Below are 22606 nucleotides of genomic sequence, written 5' to 3' on the forward strand. Positions count from 1 at the left end.
CATCTCATCCCTCTATTCGCTTTTAGCACAATTCCAAAATCGCGCCCCCACTGGAGACTTTGAGAATGATTCATCGTCATCCTTATTATGAAATCGAGCTTTCGGCTCCATTCACTAGGTGGCCAACCCTTAAAAATCACTTTTCTACAAGCATGTGAAAATCAATTCGTAGTACTATCCTTTTCTAATCACGATCAATCGTTCTCAAAGTGCCCAGTGGGGGCGCGATTCCGGAATTACGCTCAAAGCGAATACTGTACACTGCGCAAAACGTTCATGCATTCAGAAGAGTACATCCATTGCTACTTCTTGACCACATAAGACAACACCACACCATTTTCATCATACGCCCCTTGTCTTTGTTTTTCTACTTCAGAGACTGCTTGTAGCCAACATTTGGATCATATTCATTCACGTCGGGTCGGACCATAGACATTTAAGAAAAATAGACTGCTCGTTCTTATTTACGGCGCTGAAGCACAAGTAAAAGAAGACACAATTTTAGAACGGTATTGATCTCTTTCGCATTTTCCCACCTTTGGCAATGTGCAAGAGAGACGGATATCCACGTTCGATGTTGTGTTTCCTTCCACTTGTGCTTTAGCGCCGTACACAATAACGAGCAGTCTATTTTCCTTATTTGTCTATGGGTTGGAATAACCTCAGGGGGTGTGTCCTGCAGCTTTCTGTGCTCTCCGTGTAAAGCCCCTTAATACTTATGTTGGGCATTAGTGCTTAAAGCTTAGTCTCATTCTGCGGCAGGTTCTCGTAGGTATTAATAACTGGAAGTTGTAGATCAGTAAACTGTCCTAGTTGTGCTGTTCTGTCCGCTTACTCGGCCATGATGTTGGGTTCCGTGTCCAAGGCAGCCACTGGTGTCCTCCGGGTTTTTAAACCCACATCCGCCCTCGTCCAGCTGGAGACTACCAAAATTCTTGGAGCCTTCACCGCCAACCGTGAGTATGAATGAAACGTCTTCCATTCTTGTTGCTCTGTATGAAAACAAGACCCTTGTTGTTGAGCGTAACTAACGAACTCATGAGTGATAACAGTAGGCCTCAAGTAATAGTAAGACTAATCAGGTGCCTGCTTGGTGCTTTCGGTGCCACCTAATCATTTTTTGCTCGATCGACTTATCTATCCGCACTTTAGCATGTTACGTAATCCGAAGCATCCCGAACTGGTAGTGTGCGCCGTCGCAAACGAGCCGAGACACGACTGCTCATCCTTTAGCCATCCAGCCGGGGAATAAATTTAAATTATTTCTCCACTAAGAACGTGTCTTTAGCAAAAATCGCTTTGTCCCGGTCTGCCTGGGACGTCTGCTAATGTCCTTGGTCTGTGGTTACATCATGTACATTGTTTTAAACTTTCAAATACTACGGTAACAAGTATTACGTAACTACTTACCCTACCGTCTTAGAGTTACCCAAGGGCATGTAACTGATTCACTTAAATCGCGACAAAACTGACTAGAGCGTACCTCTATATTTAAGATCATGTTTTGATTTTTGCAGGTTGCAATTATGCTTCAGCCAAGCCTGCAGCTGCCGCGAAAGGTGCCCAGGGAAAAGTCGTTGCTGTTATTGGAGCCGTCGTTGATGTCCAATTTGATGACGAGCTGCCACCGATTCTAAATGCTCTCGAAGTACAAGATCGTTCTCCTAGGCTGGTTCTAGAGGTTGCCCAGCATTTGGGGGAAAATACAGTACGAACTATAGCAATGGATGGTAAGTCTTGCATGTTTTGAAGTAAATATCCATATACCCCCTGTATCAATGTCATCCAGATTTCATTTGATACTTTGTAACAATCCAAGCTTTAGAAAAGTTTTGCCAGGTTTATGTGGCTGCACTTTGTAATAGAAAACTCCCAATACGTCTATACTTCAGTGTTGAGAATTTATGATTTAGTAGGAGTATTACTAGTTGTTTCTCATAATTAATTTATTATTGAAAAGTTGATACATAACAAACGTTTTTCACTAATCTTTGAATTTAAAATATTTTGACAGCAGTATTACGAATACGATTATAGTGGCTAACTTTTAATTATTAACATGGCAGGTGGAAAAATTTACTATTTGACTTTTTTTTTGTTTTGAAGTGAACTGTAGATTTTATTGCAAATTTGTTTTAATGTAAACACATTTAACAGCTATTCCACACTTTTTGTAAGTCATTGTTGATGAAGGTTAATTATTATGCATACCTTAGCACCTTGAAGGAAGAAACGTTTATCTCACGTTTGGAGGAAAGATAGCTTAGATCGCGAGATCGGACGAAGACAAGCTTAGCCTACCGCGTTCGGAGGAAGACTAGCTATGCTCAACTCAGTCAAACAAAAGCTGTAGCACTACTCGCCGTGATCAGACGGAGACTACCTTAACCCACATAATCTCAGGTAACTCTGGGCGTCTACTGGACATTTTATAAATAAATAAACCATTGAGTAATAACAAAAACGCCTATCACCAGGTGACCCGAGGCGCTTACTGGCCATGTGATAAATTAATAAACCATTGATTTATAAGAAAAGCGCCTAAAACTCGCTGACACGGGGCAAGCTAATTCACTTTTTCTGCTAGAAACAGTTGGATTGTTAATGCCAATGCTTGATTGCTATTATGCACATTGTATCAACAAACAATCTCCAAAAACTATTCAGTTGCTGATCGCTTGCTAGACTAAGAAAACAATTTTATAAATTTATAATACTAAAAAAAAGAAGGCTTTTAAACATGAGTGTTTCCTTGCGTAACAGCACATTTTATAAATAAACAATACTACAAATCAATAGGTTATTAATAGCCTACCATCCCTCGCCTAAAGATTTGTACTATAAAGTTTTATAAATGGCAGGTGGGTGCCTAGAGCTACCTTGTGGTAGAATCTTTTGTCATTAATCAATGATTGATTACATTATAAAGTAGCTAGTAAGTTTATCTTAAGTTACCTGGTGATAGGCGCTTGTGCTGTGCAATGTATTTTATTATATCTTAAAATAGCCAGTAAGCGCCCCGGGTCACCTGATAACAGGCGCTTTTGTTAATAATTAATGGATCATCAATTTATACAGTGGCCAGTAAGCGCCCCGGCTCAGCTTGTGATAACCGCTTTAATTTTTAATCTATGGTTTATTTATTTATGAAGTGGCCAGTAAGCCACCCGAGTTACCGGATAATAGGCGCTTGTGTTGTTCAATTTATTTTATTTATTTATAAAGTGTTCGGTGAGCGTCTTGAGTTACTTTGTAATAGGTGCTTGTGTTATTTAATTTATCTTATTATATTATAAAATGGCCAGTAGGCGCCCCGGATCACCTGGTAATTAAGGCTACTGGTACTAATCAATGAATTATTAATATATAAGGTATTTAGTAGGCGTCTAGAGTTACCTAGTGATAGGCGCTTGTGTTATTATTTTGTTTTATTTTATTTTTTCATCAAGTGGCTATTAAGCGCCCTGGGACACCTGCTTTTGTTAATAATCAATGGATCATTAATTCATACAGTGGCCAGTAAGTGTCTTGAGTAACCTAGTAATAGGCGCTTGTATTATCGTTTTATTTTATTTTATTATATTAAGTGGCCAGTAAGCGCCTCGGGTTACCTGATGATATGCGCTTGTGTTATTCTTTAATGATTAATTAATTTATAGTGTCAAGTAAGCGCCCCGGGTCACCTGGTAATAGGCACTTTTGTTAATTATCAATGGATCATTAATTTATAAAGTGTCCAGTAAGTTACCCGAGTTACCTTGCGGTAGGCACTTTGAGTAATAATCGATTGATCATTAATCTATACACTGGCCAGTAAGCGCTTCAGGTCACATGTTGATAGGCGCTTTTGTTATTTATCAATGGTTCATAAATTTACAATGTGTCTAGTAAGCCTCTTGAGTAACTTTGTGACAAGTGCTTGTATTATTATTCAATTTTATTTTATTAATATATCAAGTGGCCAGTAAGCGCTCTGGGACACCTGGTGGTAGGCACTTTTTGTTATCAATCTATGGTTTATTAATTCAGGAAGTCGCCAGTAAGCCACCCGAGTTACCTGATAATAGGCGCGTGTATTATTCAATTTATTTTTTCTCAAAGTGTCCAGTTAGCGTCTCGAGTTACTTTGTAATAGGCGCTTGTGTTATTAAATTTATCTTATTATATTATACAACAGCCAGTAAGTTCCGGATCATCTAGTGATAGGCGCTTTTGTTATGAATTGATGATTTATTTATTTATAAAGTGTCCAGTAGGTGCCTAGAGTTACTTGGTTATTATGTGAGTTAAGATAGGCTTCATTTGATCACGGCGAATAGTGATATAGCTTTTGTTTGACTGCGATGAGCAAAGCTAGTCTTCCTTTGATTGTGGTGAGCTCTCAGTTAAAAATTTGTAGCTATAATTATACCTATAATTTTTAAACCTATAAATTTTATACCTATAAAAAACTTGAAATTGTATATGATTTCTAGTTTTTTTTTCTACTTATTCAAAAATACTTTAGGCCCCCAGTTTTTCTGTTATCATACGGATGATACCATCTGTACTGATCGATATATAGTGAAAAAATCTGATTTTAAACTAATTTTTATTCATTATTTGTGAAAAATTTACAGCTGTAGTTTATAGCTATATTTATAGCTGATTTTTATACATTATTATAGCTGTTTTATAGGTAGTTATAGCTATAATTATAGCTATAAATTATAGGCATATTCATAGCTAAAAATTTTTGACTCAGCTAAGCTACTTTTTTTCCAAGCCCGTTGAGTTAAGCTAGTCTTTCTCCGATTTCATGAGTTAAGCTATTCTTTCTCCGAACGTGGTAAGCTAAGCTACTTTTCTTCTGAGCGTGGTGCGTTAAGCTAGCTTTCTTTCGACTTCGTGAGTTAAGATTTTCTACCTGCGAGGTGCCGATTTATCATTAATGATCTAAGCAATTGCCACAACTTAATGATTAGTACGCATGTATCCAATGTTTCCCCTTAACTTCTAGTATGTTGTTTTAACTGGTATATTGAGTATACCAAATATTGTAGAAATTATCAAAAATTATCCATTTTAATGTTTATAGTAATTATAAAATTGAAAAGAAATTTTTTTTCTTTGTCTTAGAATTAAAAAAAAGTTTTAAAGACTATTTTCAGCAGAGAATCAGTAAAGTGGTGTTAAAAAATGTATTTTACCAGCTGAGTAATTTATCTAGTCAGTTAACATAATTTCAATAAACAAATGTTAAAATGACTTATTAGGGTTTTCATGTATGTGAATGTCGAATTACTTAAAACAAGACACAAGGTTTATTGGAGTATCTGTAGCTTAGAAGTGTGATCTCGTATTATTCCTTGGATTAACACCTTTCGAGTTTCCTAGTAAGCTGTGATGAAAGTTTCAAACTGCAATGATTTTTCCTTCTTCTTATTACTTTTACTACTGATTGATTGTGATTTAAATCATATTTTGTAAAAACAATAAATAATTACAGAATTATGCACGAATCGCTTGTTTTTAAGACCCATGAATGTCTTCCAAGGCGTGAAAAAGAAGTGTTACTTATTTTTTATAGTGTTGCTGAAATATATTTGTTGTATTGTGGTAATCAAAATATAAATGAGCTTATTAAATAATTCATTTTTCAACTAAAATTTTTACGGTAATTATGTTGCTGTCAATAGTATCAGACTGTCAGCTGCAGGGGTTGAATCGGGGCATTTGACACATGCGATATCTCATCAATTTCTCGAAAACCAGTCAAAATTTAGGTGTTGTAAAGTACAGTTTGTCTACTATGTCCATATAAATACTCTTGAAATCTTTAATCAAATATAACGTTAAGTAAATTAGAATATAAATATGTATGTTGAAGAACTTATCATGGCCGAATAAAAAATCCGCTGAACTTGAAATTTAATAGTTATCTCGATAATACTTGAACCAAGAAATTAAAAAAAAGTGTTTCTAGAAAGTAATTTTGGTCGGCTGTCCAGGCTTTGGGATATCTGTCAACGTAACCTCATTTTTAGTGTGTCCTAATAACTGGCCAATGTTAATTACATGCAATTCATACGACTGACCAGTTAGTGGGACTTGAAGTTTAGGCCGCAGGGACAAGTTTTTTCTACAGTGGCCAAGAATTCGGACATTCCATCATGTCTAATAATAAATGAAAGCTTTTTTTCTGTTTATGCAAAAAATTATTTATTTTTGGCACAGCTTAAAATAGTGTTATAACTATAAAATAATATCTATTAGGACTTGAAATTTTACTTTTTTTTATAATTATAGAGTACTTTAGAAATTGGTCTACTAAGATGGCCAACGTTTGGTACGTTTACCTTAGTATATGAATTTGGAAATTCAAAGTGATCAGTGATCCGTTGGGGGCGAAATGTAAGAAAACTAGCAAATCATTAGTATATGAATGTTGATGTACTTTTTACGAAACGATATATTAAATAACTCACAGTGATGTATTTAGAAGTAATGCAATATAACATCCTTAGAATTAAAATACGGTAATAAGATGTAGTTTCAATAAATATTTTAATTTTTAATAAATGAAATATTATAAAGAATAATACATACCGAAAAAAAATTTTCTAGGCTGTTCACATATTCTAAAGTCACGCTCCGGCTTGTCACATGTGCTCACAGATGCATTCTTAGTAGCGTATATAACTCCCACTAAATAACAAAGGTTTGCTCAATTACAAGAAATAAATAATTATCATAGTATCAATAAAATATATTGCAAAGATAATGATAATGTATGCATAGTAAATGATTACAAGTGAAATTAACATTAAACATGTAACCTTGTAGAAGTATTACATGAACAAATCAATTAATAAACATTAAATGAATATTTGAGAAAACAATAAGCTTAGACCACGCATACTATTAAAGAAGTAGAAGGCATATTTCCTTTAGGGATAGCTCATAGTCAAGTGGATATCGTGCTCAATTGGTATGTAAGAGGTCGTGAGTTCAACATCTGGTGTTTTTTTTTTTTTTTTTTTTTAATAATATTAATAATTGATACTGAAAAATTTACTTGTGTGTCACTTTTTCCTCAGTCCTGCACGGAGAGAAAAATCATGGAGCAAACGCATAACAGCGATAGGAATGCACCCCCTTTTTGACCCTATTCGATTGTCTCATGACGTCTATATTTTCGACGCATGTGAGCCTATGGGCATTGCGACCTAACAAACTAATCTCAGATGGCGCAACCGGTACGTAAATTGCCGAATCCTTTGTTAATTAGGACTTCGTAGTTTTAAAAAATTGTATATTGTAAAGCTATTTTGCTTTCATTATCAAAATTTCTATATCAAGTTCCCCGCGCGGGAATCTATAATATTGAATTTTTTTGCGAGAAACATGGTAAGATAACTCAAGTTTGCGTGGTGCACATTTTCTTGCGGGTAGTGAAGTACTACAAATAATCGGTATCCATTAAATAGCCCCTGGTGGTTACTTTTCTAGCGAGTAGGTTCGGAACGAATATGCTATCTATCGAAAGGCACTTTTTCTTCTAGCGAGTGGTTAATTACCACTAGTATCAATTACTAAATGCCTGGGGTTCAGTATTGTCCACGCGAGTTGGCACAAATCTAGAGCACTAATCACGTAAAAACCCAGGGTTTTTTTTTCCTCTTGATAGTATGTAGTGGGAGTTTATTTTTTATGTTGTGGAAATTCCTGCTCAATGTGCATTCAAACTATTGGGTAAATGAGTGCGCATCTCCGTTGGTAAATTAAGGAGATTAAGCGCCAAAAGGCAAGAGAGCAGAAAAAACGGAGATGGCTTGAAAAAGTAAAAAGAGCTGGCAGAATTCGTCGGAATCCACAATAGACGATACGGCAGAAGGTGACAACATGAAAGGCCTAGTGAGTATCCTCCCCATAGTCTTTCGTGGCGGCTTTCTAACGAAAGCTGAAGAGAGATTGAAGACATACACTCTAAACCCAAAAGAGTAAAAATGGACGCTAGAAAGAGTAATTCCTCGATTTTACTCTTTTCGAAGTAGTAGAAAGCCAAAATTACTCTTTTGAAAAGGGTAAAAAGTCAGAATTTCTCTTTTGAATAGAGCAAACTTAAATGACCTCTTTTGAAAAGAGTGATAAGCCAAAATTACCCTTTTGAAAAAAGTAAAAAGCCAGAATTACTTTTTTGAAAAAAGGAAAAAGCCAGAATTACTCTTTTAAAAAAAGCAAAATTATTTTAAAACAAAAATGTATAGAGGAAAAAGCCAGAATCAAGAGATACTGTATAAATACCGGCTGTTTAAAAAAAGTAATGACTACAAGATGTACCGTTGAAAATGAAAAATGTATGTATAAAATTTACGGTGTATTACACCAAAAACAATACTGAAAAAATTAGAAATACAGTACAGAAGATGTGTTTAGAACAGGTTGTTGAAAAACAGCTTGAATGAACTTGTTGGAAATTACAAAAAAAATTTTATTTTAAATGTTTTTATTTTGGTTAGCTTTATTTAAAAAATCCTGCAATTCAATTTTATAGTAATGTAGTCACAAAATAATATTAATACATAATCATACGTATTTAGTTATAAGTTAAGATCTCAATATTATTAGGTTACTCACATCAGGAAGATCCTTTGTAAAACAGCACTCATAAAAAGTGCTTTATAGGTTATGTGCCTCGTTTATTAGTGTCTGATAGTTACTCATGTGTGGATGTGTGCAGCACATGTGTATTCTTACAATATCCATTTGTAGGTATATAATGGCGGCTGGTTTAGATTTTCGACCACCCTTAGGCCTCAGTTCTTGATCGATATTGGTATACTTACGAACTTATAGACACACGAGCAGGCAGATTCTACTTTCACCTCAAAAAGTCTTTTGCACACTAATTCGTATTTATTGCTGTTTGAAAAATATAGCGTACTTGATTTTTTAAAAGTGCAAACTTTAATAAATTAAGAATTTTTAGTTTCCTCTTTTAAAAAGAGTAATTTGGGCTTTTTACTCCTTTCACAAGAGTAACATTCAAAAAATAAATAAATTATACTCATTTGAAAAGGGGGAATTGAAATTCGCTTTGTTAAAAACCGTCATTCTGGTTTTTTACTCTTCTCAAAAGGTAATGTTGGAAAATTACTCTTTTGAAAAAAGGGAATGTAAGTTTGCTCTTTTGAAAAGAGTAATTCTGGCTTTTTACTCTTTTCAAAAAAGTAACTCTGGCTTTTTACTCTTTTCAAAAGAGTAATTTTGGCTCTTTCCTCTTTTCAAAAGAAGAAATTTAAGTTTGCTCTTTTGAAAAGAGTAATTCTGGCTTTTTACTCTTTTACCAAGAGTAATTGCTTTTTACCACTGTAAAAAGAGTAAAATCGAGAAATTACTCTTTCTATCGTCCATTTTTACTCTTTAGGGTTGAGAGTGTAAGACCTTCTTCCGTTGTAAACGATTAAATCGGTGGATCTTGGCTCGACCCCACGAAGGTATTGGAAATAGTTTATTCATTTGAAGAGTCTTTTTTCCTGTGTGTTTCTAAACTAATTAATTATTTATATCGACTAGGAATCGCTTGTTCGTTCGCTTCGTCTATTCTTTTTCTCGATATTCAACGTGATCTGTTTCTGTGCGGATTCAATTTGATATTGCCCTATATAGCCTATTCCGAGCGGAAGCTAGTCTTTACGGAATGTAAGACCTTTTGTTTAATAACCAATGGGATTGGTGTCCTCACGGCGACTTCATGCAATGCGATCAACTTAGATTAAAGTTAAACCAACACATTACATTATAATAAGGATTTATATATGAGTTAGTTTTCAGTAATTGGGGGTAAAGGAAGATTATAATTTGCATGTGTCTTTGCTTCCTTCACACTCAGTACGAATTTCACTCGCCTTTTATTTTTATACACATTATTCTTTATTTTCACACAACATACGAACACCTATACAAAACATACAATTAAGATGCAAGAAGCAATAATATTAAATATTTTAAACTAAGCGCAATGCTGTAAGAATAAGAGAAGATAGGTAAAATAAATGGCCACGTGATATACATACGCAGGCGAGAATTCTCTAAGAAAATTACAAAAGCGCGTCCGCCCGGAAACTCAGTTTTGAGGCACGATTTTGCTTTTCAAGTTTCGCAAATATATAACCTTTTATATTAGTTAAAAAACTCGGCAAAAGCCAGCATGTGCATGCGTCTTTTTATAAAAAAATGAGAACAAAGCTCGCTCGCGAGAAAACAACTGCCCGTCAACAAGTGATCGTGTCGGCAGTGCTGCACAGACTAAAAAAACTTGTATTAATGACTCACTCAGTAACGAGGAGAACACAAAAAGGTAAGGGCTTAAAGACGGCAGCGCCGACTTCTTGTCCTTTTCCACCTTTAGTAGGTAAATGAAGAAAAAAGATTGACTATACCATGAAGCAGAAGCCAACGTGAAAAATTCCGTTATAATCTCTTCTTTTTCAAACTACTACAGTTTTGTACAAATTTCTTAAAGTGAAAAAACTGCAAGACGGCGATGCTGCACAAAGACTATGCCATAGTGTGGATGAGAAGACATCTCAGAAACGACGCCAATTTTAAACGACGAGTATGCTCTACGGATAAGTCAACTTTTATTTAGAAAATAACCTTCAACAGCCAAAACAAGAGAAGTTGATCCAAGCGAGAAGAGAATCCTCATGTGATTCATAAAGTTGAGAGCCAATGATGCTGGAAAGTGAACTTGTGGGCTAGAATTGTAAGTGACGGGATTATTGAGCGTGTCTTTTTTAAAAGGACCCGTAAGGAGGCTCCATCACGGGATGTACAAGAACTTTGACGAATATATTATTAAAGTTAAGATCGCTATGATCCAATGGTATCTTTATTTTTATGGGTTGGCGATCGAAATCCAGAGATAATTCAATTCAAAGTCAGCACTTTTCGAGCTCGCTTAACACAGTCTCTTATAGCCGAAGGCCTGAAGCAATTTTTTGACTCTCAATTAAACTACTAAAATGGAATGTACCATCAAAAAAAAATACTTACCGTAACCCTGACACTCTCATCTTTAAGAAACCGGGTGACTTTATAGGCGTTGGCGATGAAAAAATTGATAAAATATCTAAAATACTATTTTGGTCTGCAGTTACGTTCGACGAGAGCAGTGACAAACACTGCCGGCCATATTGGTCTAGGGAGCGTGCACAATAAAAAAATTTGAATTTGTAAAATAACATGAAAACTTTTATAATCATTTTACATTTTTTATTTGTTGGGTAATAACGCAGTATATTAAGGCAATCATTAATATTAAATTATTCGACAGCTGACTAAATAAATATGTAGTAAACTATATATAATAGCAGGTTGATTCAGTTGAAAATAAAACAAACTTCATTACCAACAACTACTAGTATAAAAAGCTTTCATCTAGTGACATCGCATCGATCGTCACTGAATTGACTGCCGCAGTAGGGGATGGAGCCTCCTTAACGAAGCAACATACACTAAGTTCTTAAGGAGAGTTTTGCCGTGACTTGGCCGTGACTCGGCAACTTGAGTTGTCTAACCGTATTTCTCGCAAAAAATTACGTTATCAAAGATTTCCGCGTGACAAACTTCAATGTTGGGCCTTAAGACAAGCTTATCAGAGATATCAGCTGTAGCTCCACCAAAATTATGTATGAACTAGGGTTATTTTGCCATATTTCTTGCAACGAAATACGTTATCGAAGAACGTGGGAAACTGACGTTAGGCCTTAAGACGAGGTTATCGAAGATGTATGTGCAGGAAACTTTGAGCGTGGACCTCAAAGCAAGCTTAACAGGGATAATCATATTATGAGCTAGGTACTATTAAAAATGTGCAAAAATTGGTATTGTCTTGTGGTGTCCTGCATAGCAATACGATATCTAAGATTCCCGCATGGGTAACTTTGACGTTTACCTATGAGTAAAGCTTATCAGAGATATCAGCTAGGCACTGCTGGGAATCTGCACCAACTAGTTTTATCAGACAGTGTTTCTCACCAAAAAAAACCAGGTGTGGGTCTCGGAACCGCTGGCAGAAGTTTCACTTCTGTGAAACTTCTAACTTAAATTTTATTAAACTCGATTTAATACAAACTGAGAAAATTAGAGTATACTTAATTTTAATAGATCTTTAAGAATCCCATATTGAGGAGGTTCAGGAGTATCATTCAAAGAGACGAGGAAATAAGAGTCCCTTCTGCCCGCGCAGTTTGGCCCCCTTTGACGAGCACCCCCTCTTGCACCCCACAGACTCAATATTTTCCTTACGTTTAACGTTTGCATTGTTTAAAATGAACTATAACATGCCTCTAAATTTTGCTCACCGAATATTTAAATAATAATTAACTTGTAGGTCGATTTTTTTCAATACCTTTGCATTTTTCAAAAAGTTTTGTCCATCTAAGCGAGACAAAAAGGTTACTTTCCACAAAAGCCTATGTTGATCAAATGATTTTCGTTTGTATAATTCTTTTAAAAATGACCTACAACAAGTATTTAAAAAATTCATACAAGTTCTACGTAATCTAGACTATCAAGAAAACCTCATATAATTGTAATCTCTGCATTTTATTATTACTCCCGAACTTCCTTAAAATAGTAAAAATTTTAACATTATTACATATTCGAACACGCGCGTGCATAGAATACATATACCTTAAGGAGGTTTGAGAGAAAAGTTTAAAATGGAGAAACGTGCCAAAACAATGTATGTTATATTTGAGCATATAAAGAGTGCACATAAATTTTTTAGATTTTTCAACAGGGGAAATTTTTGAAAAAAAAAATTATGAAACATTGACAGTTTAACACGATGTCTTATGAGAGAGCAAGGTTAGGTTTGCCTTTTAAATGAAATTAAGGTATACTCTAAATGTGTTGGAATAAAAAAAAAACATTGTCATAGATACCTTGGTACAAAAGAAAGATGCTCGACAAAAAAAATCAAGCCTTGCCAGGCATTTTTCAAAAATATAAGCAGTTACAGTCGTACAGTTTTAAGTTTGTAGAGTGCAAGAGGAGGTGCGTGGTAAAGGAGGCACAGATGCGTGAGCAGGGGGGACTCCCTGTTCCTTGCCTCCCTGAATGATACTCCAAAATCTCCTTAAGATACTACTTACGTTATGATTTGCGCATTCTATTTATGTCCATGTTTGCTATGATAGTTATGTAATACAAGTACGGATCGCTGGTCATGTAATGCAGAATGAAACAAGAATTTTCACGATACTGTGCCGTAAAAAGGTACTTTTGTCTCATTACGCGGGACAAAATAGTAGTTTTCCTACGAGTTTAAAAAGTCTTTATTTGCGAACTGAGAGGTTTGCGGCCCGAGCCGAAGGTGAGGTCCGTAACGAGATTCGTAAAGGAGACTTTTCGAACGAGTATCGGAAAACAGCTTTTTTGCCCGAGGAAGTACCAGCCTCCCAAAACCACCCGAGGGCGGAAAATTCCTTTTATTTAAATGAATATTCGTGCATTTGATATATCATATGTCTACAATAAATTCTTGTTGGAATCTGCGTATCCGAAAAATAAAAACTTTTTTGAATTTTGGCTACCATATAAGTAAAATAATCCACTACATCTTCTTGAGATTAAGGAAAATAATAGACATATAGCTATTTTCCCTTGTAAAGTAGTGATTTTTCATTTCATTCGTTTTCTATAATAACTTATAATTTAATATTGAAATTCACCTGTGCTTAACTGATTTCTACTGATATTAAAATTATTGAAAAGAACACAAATTTTGGTCTTTAACAATTTTTCTGATCATACATTACAGAAAACAGAAAATATATCAATTTCTAGGTAGGATATGAAGATTGTAGCTTTGCCCTTAAGATATGACTTATTATTTTCAGAATTATTATGATTATTTGTATGAATTTGTGTAAATATATTTGCATCCCAATAATTATTTTTTATTCATGGAATTATTTTTGACCTATCTGGCTTCCTTTCTAAGATACGACTGTTTTTATAATTTTGGGAGGTTATGTTGGAAAAAAAAAATTTTTTTCAAAAATTTTTTCAACGTTCGTATTAATTTTCCAAACATGGCATACTAAATAAAAAAATTGTTTTTACTTGTTCTTTTTAAAATACAGTCGAAAAATGAAAAATTGAGGTTATGTTTATTCATAGTCTAACCCCTATCTATTTGTGCTTGTCAATCACGTAGTACCCCTTTAGAAAATCTGTAAAAATAGTTATTTTTGGCGTATCTCGCTTCCTTTCTGAAATATGACTGTTTTAGAATTTTAAAAGATTATGTTGTGACAAAAATTTTTCGGAGATTATGTAAGCGTCCATATCAATTTTTTATACACGGTATACTAAAGAAAAACTTTTTTTACTCGTTCTTTTCAAGATACTGTCAAAAAAATAAATAATTGAGGTTATGTTTGTGCATGGTCTAACCCCTCTATATTTTTGCACCTTGATCATGTAAGATCCCCTTTAGGTAACCTGTAAAAATTGTTATTTTTAGCCAATTTTGCTTCCCTTTCGAAATACAGCGTTTTTTCTTGTTTCCAAAAGTGAAGTTGTTGTATTATACACATTTAATATTTTACGTACGTTTTTTTACATATACATATACATATAAAAAGATAAATAGGAAAAAAACGATTTTTAGTCCGTTTTTCGAGAACTTTTCAGATCAAGCTACGTTTTGTGTCAGACATTATTTACCTAACAGTACCTTAGCTGTAACAAAGGTCGAGTTAAGCCCGCATTACAGCCACGTTACGATTTTCACCGTACAGCAGTAGGTTCACCTACTACCGATATGGTGGCGCAGTGGTAGAGTTGCAGTCTCGTCTCAGAAGTTCAGGCCTAGATTATATAGACGTTTGTTCGGAATTTAGGCGATACATCGGCCGTTCCGGGATAGGTTTTTCCCGAGTGGTTTCTCCACTCACAGGACTGGTTATCCTGGTGAATGCGGAACGGATTCCCCTTACACCCTTCCCATCCACACCCATCTCTAGTCCCCAAAGTGCTGAGTGCCCAGAGAAGAACGTAGTGCACTGTAATATATATACATTTTATATATAGAGATGGAGAGAAACTATATCATATTTATAGATAAAGTAATTGCGACGCACTATTGTGCGCATGTGGCCTGCGGCGCAGACTGCGCTGGTATGCGTACAGATAATATACATATATACTAGCGGCCCCCGTCTCGGCTTCGCCCGAGAATTACTAAATAGAACACCGTAGTGTGTTGACATGTGACACGTTTTTAGATGAAAATTTTACATCTGTTTCTGACACTTTCCAGGACAAAAATCTTCTTATTGGAAACACATTTGTTCGAAATCCATACAATTTATTGGATCAAGTAAAAAACTATAAAAAGTGGGAAAAAAATAATTACGCTAAAAAATACGGTGCATTCCTTATGCCACAAAATAATCGTTGGCCTTGAAAAACCGTTGATTTGCAGTTTTTCCAGTATAATCTATTATTAGGGCTATTTTTGAAAGCTGTAAATATTGAAAACTCAGAAAAAATATGTAATTGAATCCAATTTTTTCTCTTATCTCACAACTTCATTACTACAGCTCAAAGTCCTGGAACTTCACCTCTACATTTTTTATCGCCACAATATATAACAACCTAATAAAGTTAAAAAAATAAGCTGTAGGGCTCACAAAAGCCTTAACTATGCCAAAAGTCGCTATAAGTCGAATTGGAAAGAAAACTTCAAGTGCATTTAATGAATACAATTTTAGGTGTCAAAAAATGATGCTGAATATTTACATACAGTACAAATACATATTTTACCTATTTAAAAATCTGGAAGATTCTAACGATTACTATAAGGATCATAGTGAAAAACTCATCTCCTGCTTAATAAATTCTTTATTTATCGATTTTGATGCTGCTTTAATATCGATAAATGTTCAGCATCATTTTCTTGACGCCTAAAAATGTATTCATTATTAGATGCATTTAAAGTTTTCCTTCCAATTCGACTTCTTACGACTTTTGGCATAGTTAAGACTTTTGTGAGCCCTAGAGCCTATTTTTTTCAATTTTATTAGGTTCTGACATATTTGTTGGCAAGGTAGTTTGACATCCGATGATCCTGAAAAGGAAGTTTTCGAAAATGGTAGTAAAAATGTGTTTGTTAGCAAGGTAGTTTCAATTTAGGTGGCCCTTAAAAGAACCGATGAGATGGATGGTTAAGTAGGAAACGTGAATACTTGGAGTGGCCCTGAAAAAGACCAGTGGTAAAACTTACAGCTATTCCTTATCATAATTCTTGATGATGGACAGCTGGTTGCAGGTAGCTTGGCTCTTGCCCTTAAAGTCTCTGTCTACGGAGACCGTACATAAGGGGCATACGCCGCTGACCAAAAAATATCTCGTCTTTAAGTCGTTTCCCGGATAATCAACCGCTCATAGTTAGTAGGAAAAGTGGACCTAGAGAATACCTTCTCTGTAGGTATGCCGTTGGATCGGCCACTAAGAAGTTGGCCGTTGTGGCTGCCCGTACTCTTCAGGGCTGTCTTCCCTGGCTTACATTTGAAGTAGACAATTCTCTGACGGCACCAGGTAGGATGCTTGAATGGCCACAAAGTTGCCCACGAATTTGTTAGTTGAGTCGGGAATCGACTATTAGTAGTGAAAAAAGACAAAATTGAAATAAAAATGACTTGCATCACAAATATAATAAATGAGAAATCGTGATTTATTCATCAATGTTAATATACAATGTAAATATACAAGAAGTTACGTACTGATTGGCTTCTAACCAGGGAATAGGCCGAGACGCTCACTCGGAAGAAGTTCAAACCGTCTTGGTTAAAGAGAGAGAGAGAGAGAGAGAGAGAGAGAGAGCCAAGAGTAGGGCTAACACACACACACACACCAAACTGGATCTCAAACGTTCTTAACATTATAAAATTTACAGATGCGGTAGTGTGTGTCTGGATGAGCCCCCTACAGGCCCCTCTGACTGATAGTGACCACTCGCTGAGCTGCATGTGTCGCGCGCCTCTGTCCAGGTCATACTAACGCGAACAAACCTTTATGTATATTCAGCGTCATTTTCGTGACGCCTAAAATTGTATTCATTACATGCATTTAAAGTTTTTCTTCTAATTAAACTTACAGCGACTTTCGGCATAGTTAAGGCTTTTGTGAGCTCTAAAGCCTATTTTTTTTAACTTGATTAGGTTGTTATATACTTGTTGGCAAGGTAGTTCGACGTCTGATGACCCTGAACAAGACCGGTGAGCTTCTTAAGTAAACTCTTTCTTGACTGAAGTTTACAGCAATTGTGACTGCATGAATACCTCACGGTGATCTTCTCTGGCCTGCTGTTGAAGCCCCAGACTGATCGGGAGAAAAATTAGGAAGTCCGAAGCTCTGGAGCTAGTTGTAGTGCTCTTTCCCAATGTTTCCTGGTGTAACGTCAAAGACATTGGTGTCTGAAGCACCTTTTTATTGCAGACTCAGTTGTTTTGATAATCTAAGGTGGACAGATTGGTTCGTGATGCTTGCCCGTTGGAGACTCCCGTTGGCTCAAGTTTTTTTTCTTCATAGCTGTTAGGTTCGCCCAGCGCAGACCTTGGAGAGGATCGGTGATTCCTGGTTGAATGCTCAGAGTCGAGAGGGTAATATAGGGTCGTCACCGGGGTTCCCAGCCTTGCGACGAACGACTCCGCTCGTGACGTCTGCCAGTAAATGACTGACTTGGTTTAATAGTGGCCGGCTTTACATAGCCTTTTAGTCGACGAATAATGTTTCCGGAAATGGTAGTAAAACTGTATTTGTTGGCAAGGTAGTTTGAACATAGGTGGCCCTGAAAAGAACCGATGAGATGGATGGTTAAGTAGGGATCGTTAATACTTGGAGTGGCCCTGAAAAAGGCCAGTGGTGAAATTTCCAGTTATTTCTTATTATTATTCTTGATGATAAAGAGCCAGCTGTGGGTAGCTTGACTCTGATTGTTGGAGTCTCTGTGTACGGAGACCGTTTATAAGGGAATGCGCCGCTGACCAAAGAATATCTCGTCTTTAGGTCGTTCCCCGGATAATAAACCGCTCATAGTTAGTAGGGAAAGTGGGCCTGGAGAATACTTTCTCTACAGGTATGCCGTTGGATCGACCACTAAGAAGTTGGCCGTTGTGGCTGCCCGTACTCTTCAGGGCTATCTTCCTTGACTTACATTGGTAGTAAAAAATTCTCCGATTGCACCAGGCCAGATTGTGGTACAACCAAAATACTTTGAAGTGTTGGAGCAGGTTGTGCTTTGGCTACACACTTCTCCTGGTATCCCGCCGGAGACGTTATCGGTGAAAATAAATTTTTTATTGGTCTCGTCAATCCTGGAGGTTCAGAGTGAAAGTAGACCTATAGTCCGGGTCGTAATCTGGAATTCGTGGGAGAAATTATTTGGATAGGATTTTTTTGCATGATCTTACGCAAAATGATCACCTAAAAACGAATTTGCATGTTGCCAGGCTTCAAAGTTGTAGGAAAAATGTTTAAACAAAACTTTTTAAACAAATTAAAAATATTGTTTATTTTGCCCTGGAAAAAATTTTTTTAGCTTTTTTGGACAATTCTAAAGAAAAAAGATGCCCTGCAAATTTTCTCTAAAATCAATACTTTTCGAGATATTAATTGTACAAAGTTTAAAAAACCGTGAAAATCGCCACTTTCAAGTATGAAAAACAACAATAAAAATTAAAAATTTTGATGTTGCCAAAGTTCTCAAATATTCTTCAAACATCCCGTGACAAAATCCTAAGGCGTTTCCGGATGTTATTTTATTGCAAACCCTTCATTTTTAATTTACAATCAAGCGTGTGCATCGTAACGGTCGGCCGCTGCTGGCCGCGGCTCTCATGCTCCGTCTCTTTCCCACTCACGAGGAGTAAACGGAATTTACTGGCGCTCATATCTGATTTTAATGGTAAGTAAATTATTCTTCTATAGTAATTGTGGGAATAAAAATAATTATACAATCTTTCATATTGATGAAAAATGAGATTAACCCAACTGTTGCTTCATAAACATACATGTATTTAAATAAAAAAATTATTTTAAGTTAAGCCTGCACACGCTTAATTGTAAATTAAAAATGAAGGGTTTGCAATAAAATAACATCCGGAAACGCCTTAGGATTTTGTCAAAGGATGTTTGAAGAATATTTGAGAACTTTAGCATCATCAAAATTTTTAATTTTTATTGTTGTGTTTCATACTTGAAAGTGGCGATTTTCACGGTTTTTTAAACTTTGTACAATTAATATCTCGAAAAGTATTGATTTTAGAGAAAATTTGCAGGGCATCTTTTTTCTTTAGAATTGTCCAAAAAAGCTAAAAAAAATTTTTCCCGGGCAAAATAAACAATATTTTTAATTTGTTTAAAAAGTTTTGTTTAAACATTTTTTCTACAACTTTAAAGCCTGGCAACATGCAAATTCGTTTTTAGGTGATCATTTTGCGTAAGATCATGCAAAAAAATCCTATCCAAATTATTTCTCCCATTAACTCCAGATTACGACACGGACTACTAGGTTATTTGCCCATTGGAGAAAAGCGTCATCGGTAACCGGGATACCCAGCTGTACGACTATCATCTACATTTTCGATGCAGCTTGGTGACTTGCTAGTAAACGACTGCAAAAGTTATCGAGACGCTCCGGCATTTTATAACCACACTTATTTAATTCTGTTGTATGTAGCTTCGATTTTATGTCGACGCCACCTAGCGGATCCTACTGAACTAAAGTGAAAAGCTGGCGTATTTTTGCAAATGTTTGAGCTTATTTATTGCTATGATTATTAAATTTTTCAAGAAAAAAAACCATACTCAAACAATCAAGGAAGTGTCAAGAATTGGTGTGCGAAATTTCAGCAAAATTGGTTTAGTAGTTCTCGTGGTAAGCGATTACAACGGTTTTACCGACTATGCTTTATATATTTGTATGACATATACATATGTGTATATACATATGCGCACGGCAGCGTTCGCTCACTCGCTCGCTTGCTTCTTTCACGGGTTAACTCTCCATATAAGGCGCGCCTAAAAAAGTTTTACTTTGAAAAACATTATCCGAGAAATTTTGATGATAGGCTTTGAAACGAGCTTCTTCAAGATAATAGTAGTAATTCTGCTAAAATTTCGCAAAATAAAGAGATGCCTCACCACGTTTATTGCGAAGAAACACGTTATTAAAGATTCCTAATAAGAAAACCTTAACGTTGAGCCTTGAGAGTAGTTAATCAGGGATATCAGCTGGATTGCGGATAAAATTCTGCACAAACTGGAGCCGCCTGACCGTGTCTTTCGCAAAGTAACCCCTTATCAAAGTTCCCCGTGTGGGATATGTAGACATTAGGCCTCATGTCGTGCTTATCAGAGATTTAAGCTGGGCGTTGCAGAAAATCTTATCTTGTGAAGAAACAAGCCATTAGAAAGATTCTCACGCGGGAAACTTTGACTTTAGACTATGAGTCGGTCTTACACGAAATAGTAGCTAGATACTGCTTAAAAATGTACACTAACTTGTTTTATCTGACAGTGTTTATTGCAAAGAAATAGGTTGCTAAAAATCCTCGCGTGGGAAACTTTGACGTTGGGCCTTCAGTAAAGCTTATGGAAGATATCAGCTGGTCACAACTGAAAATCTTATTTGTGAATGTTCGGTAAAATTTGACGTTTGGCTAAAAGTTAAGCCTATAGTAGATATCAGCTGGGTACTGCAAAAAATCTGCACAAAACAAATCTTTAAGACCCTGTTTCTCCTAAAGGGTCATCTTATCGAAGATTCGCGAGCGGAAAACTTTGAAGTGGGGTCTGAGACGAGCTACTCGAAGATATCAGCTGGGAACTGCTGATAAAACATCTTTCATAGTATTACTTTTTTCTGTCATTTTATCTTTATACTACAAATATGACACAACTTTCAAATTTCTAGTGATTGGTTTGTAAGTATTTTGCTGACATAATAACTTGCTTAAAAAGTTAACTGACATATTGAGCTATGCAAATAAATTGTATTCTGTCTACATGACAGAAATTAGTCAACGTGATCATGGATTGCCAAGTTACTGATTTGAAAGCGTAAGCCGGTAAAACAAAGAATTTATTGTTTTGGACATAAAATTATATAAAATTATTTGCACATAATGTATCCTCGTAAAGGATTAACACTTATAAAGTACCGGAAAATTTGAATACGCAACTTATTTTGAACAAAAATTAATTTTTTATTGGTTTTTTATTTTTATCTTTCAAACTGTTCATCTCACATAAGTTTAGATAGTGCCAAAAGATTTTCCGTTAATTTTTACGTACTTCGTACCATTTTCAGTTTATTTTATGCCCTAATTAAGTTTATTGGGGAGGGGGGGGGTACAATTGAAGTGGTCATTATAAACGCTTATGTCTGTACTAACTATACTCAAGTATGGTTAAATATTACCTTATTGTATTAGGTTATGACCGGAGACCAATAAAAGCTTGGTATTCATACATGCTACATTTATAGTAATCATCCCAGAGTATAAACATTTGAGTTAAAAGTGTTAAACATTTATGAGCCAAAAAAAAATGTTTAACTCAACCAAGTTTCTATACCTGCTTATAATTTTTACACAACTAAAAATAATTGAACTTTTTCAGGTACTGAAGGTCTTGTTCGTGGACAAAATGTCTTGGATAGCGGCTACCCTATTCGCATCCCCGTGGGGGCCGAGACTCTAGGCCGAATTATTAATGTTATTGGTGAACCTATTGACGAACGTGGACCCATACCAACTGACAAACTTGCAGCCATTCATGCTGATGCACCAGAGTTTGTTGATATGTCCGTAGAGCAGGAAATTCTCGTGACCGGTATCAAAGTCGTTGATTTATTGGCACCTTATGCCAAGGGTGGAAAAATTGGTAAGATCTCCAATCTAAGGATAACTTTTTCCCCAATTTTTTCTGCTTTTATTTTTTATTTTATTTTATTATTTTTAATTTTTCATCCTCTTGTATATTTAGTAGTCTTTTTTTCAAAGGATAAATATCTAACTAGAGTCGTTACCGATAACCTAGTTTATTAGTTAGCTCACTCATGTTGACAGGTCTGTTTGGTGGTGCTGGAGTCGGTAAGACAGTACTCATCATGGAGCTTATCAACAATGTTGCAAAGGCCCATGGTGGCTACTCGGTCTTCGCTGGTGTTGGAGAACGAACACGTGAAGGCAATGACCTATATCAGGAAATGATCGAGTCTGGTGTTATTTCTCTTAAAGACAAAACGTCGAAGGTATCACTTGTGTATGGGCAGATGAACGAGCCCCCGGGCGCTCGCGCCCGTGTTGCTCTCACAGGTCTTACAGTTGCTGAATACTTTCGCGATCAGGAAGGCCAGGACGTGCTGCTCTTCATTGACAACATTTTCAGATTTACCCAAGCTGGTTCTGAGGTAAGTGTCTTTTTTACTGACTGTATTATTTAGATACATTTTCATGAAATATGGGGCTATACTGCATTAAGGACGTTCATCAAACATAGCGTTTTCTGTATGATCTGGCTGAAATTGTAACAGGATGCT

The 22606-nt window shown here is 35.8% G+C and overlaps 1 protein-coding gene across 1 annotated transcript in view; it reads left to right on the forward strand.

The window, feature by feature from the left end:
- The first annotated feature begins 713 nt into the window (after positions 1-713).
- ATPsynbeta (ATP synthase, beta subunit) overlaps positions 714-22606 on the forward strand; it is a 71023-nt gene continuing 49130 nt past the window's right edge. Inside the window, exons 1-4 of the mRNA XM_014359386.2 lie at positions 714-956; positions 1518-1730; positions 21685-21948; positions 22134-22477. Of these exons, the coding sequence (XP_014214872.2) occupies positions 842-956; positions 1518-1730; positions 21685-21948; positions 22134-22477 (936 nt within the window). The 5' untranslated portion in view covers positions 714-841. The remainder of the gene's footprint in view (positions 957-1517; positions 1731-21684; positions 21949-22133; positions 22478-22606) is intronic.

Source organism: Copidosoma floridanum, unplaced genomic scaffold, assembly GCF_036245765.1.
Source record: "Copidosoma floridanum isolate Cflo_tuat_1 unplaced genomic scaffold, Cflo_Japanese_pri ptg000034l, whole genome shotgun sequence".
NCBI lineage: Eukaryota > Metazoa > Arthropoda > Insecta > Hymenoptera > Encyrtidae > Copidosoma > Copidosoma floridanum.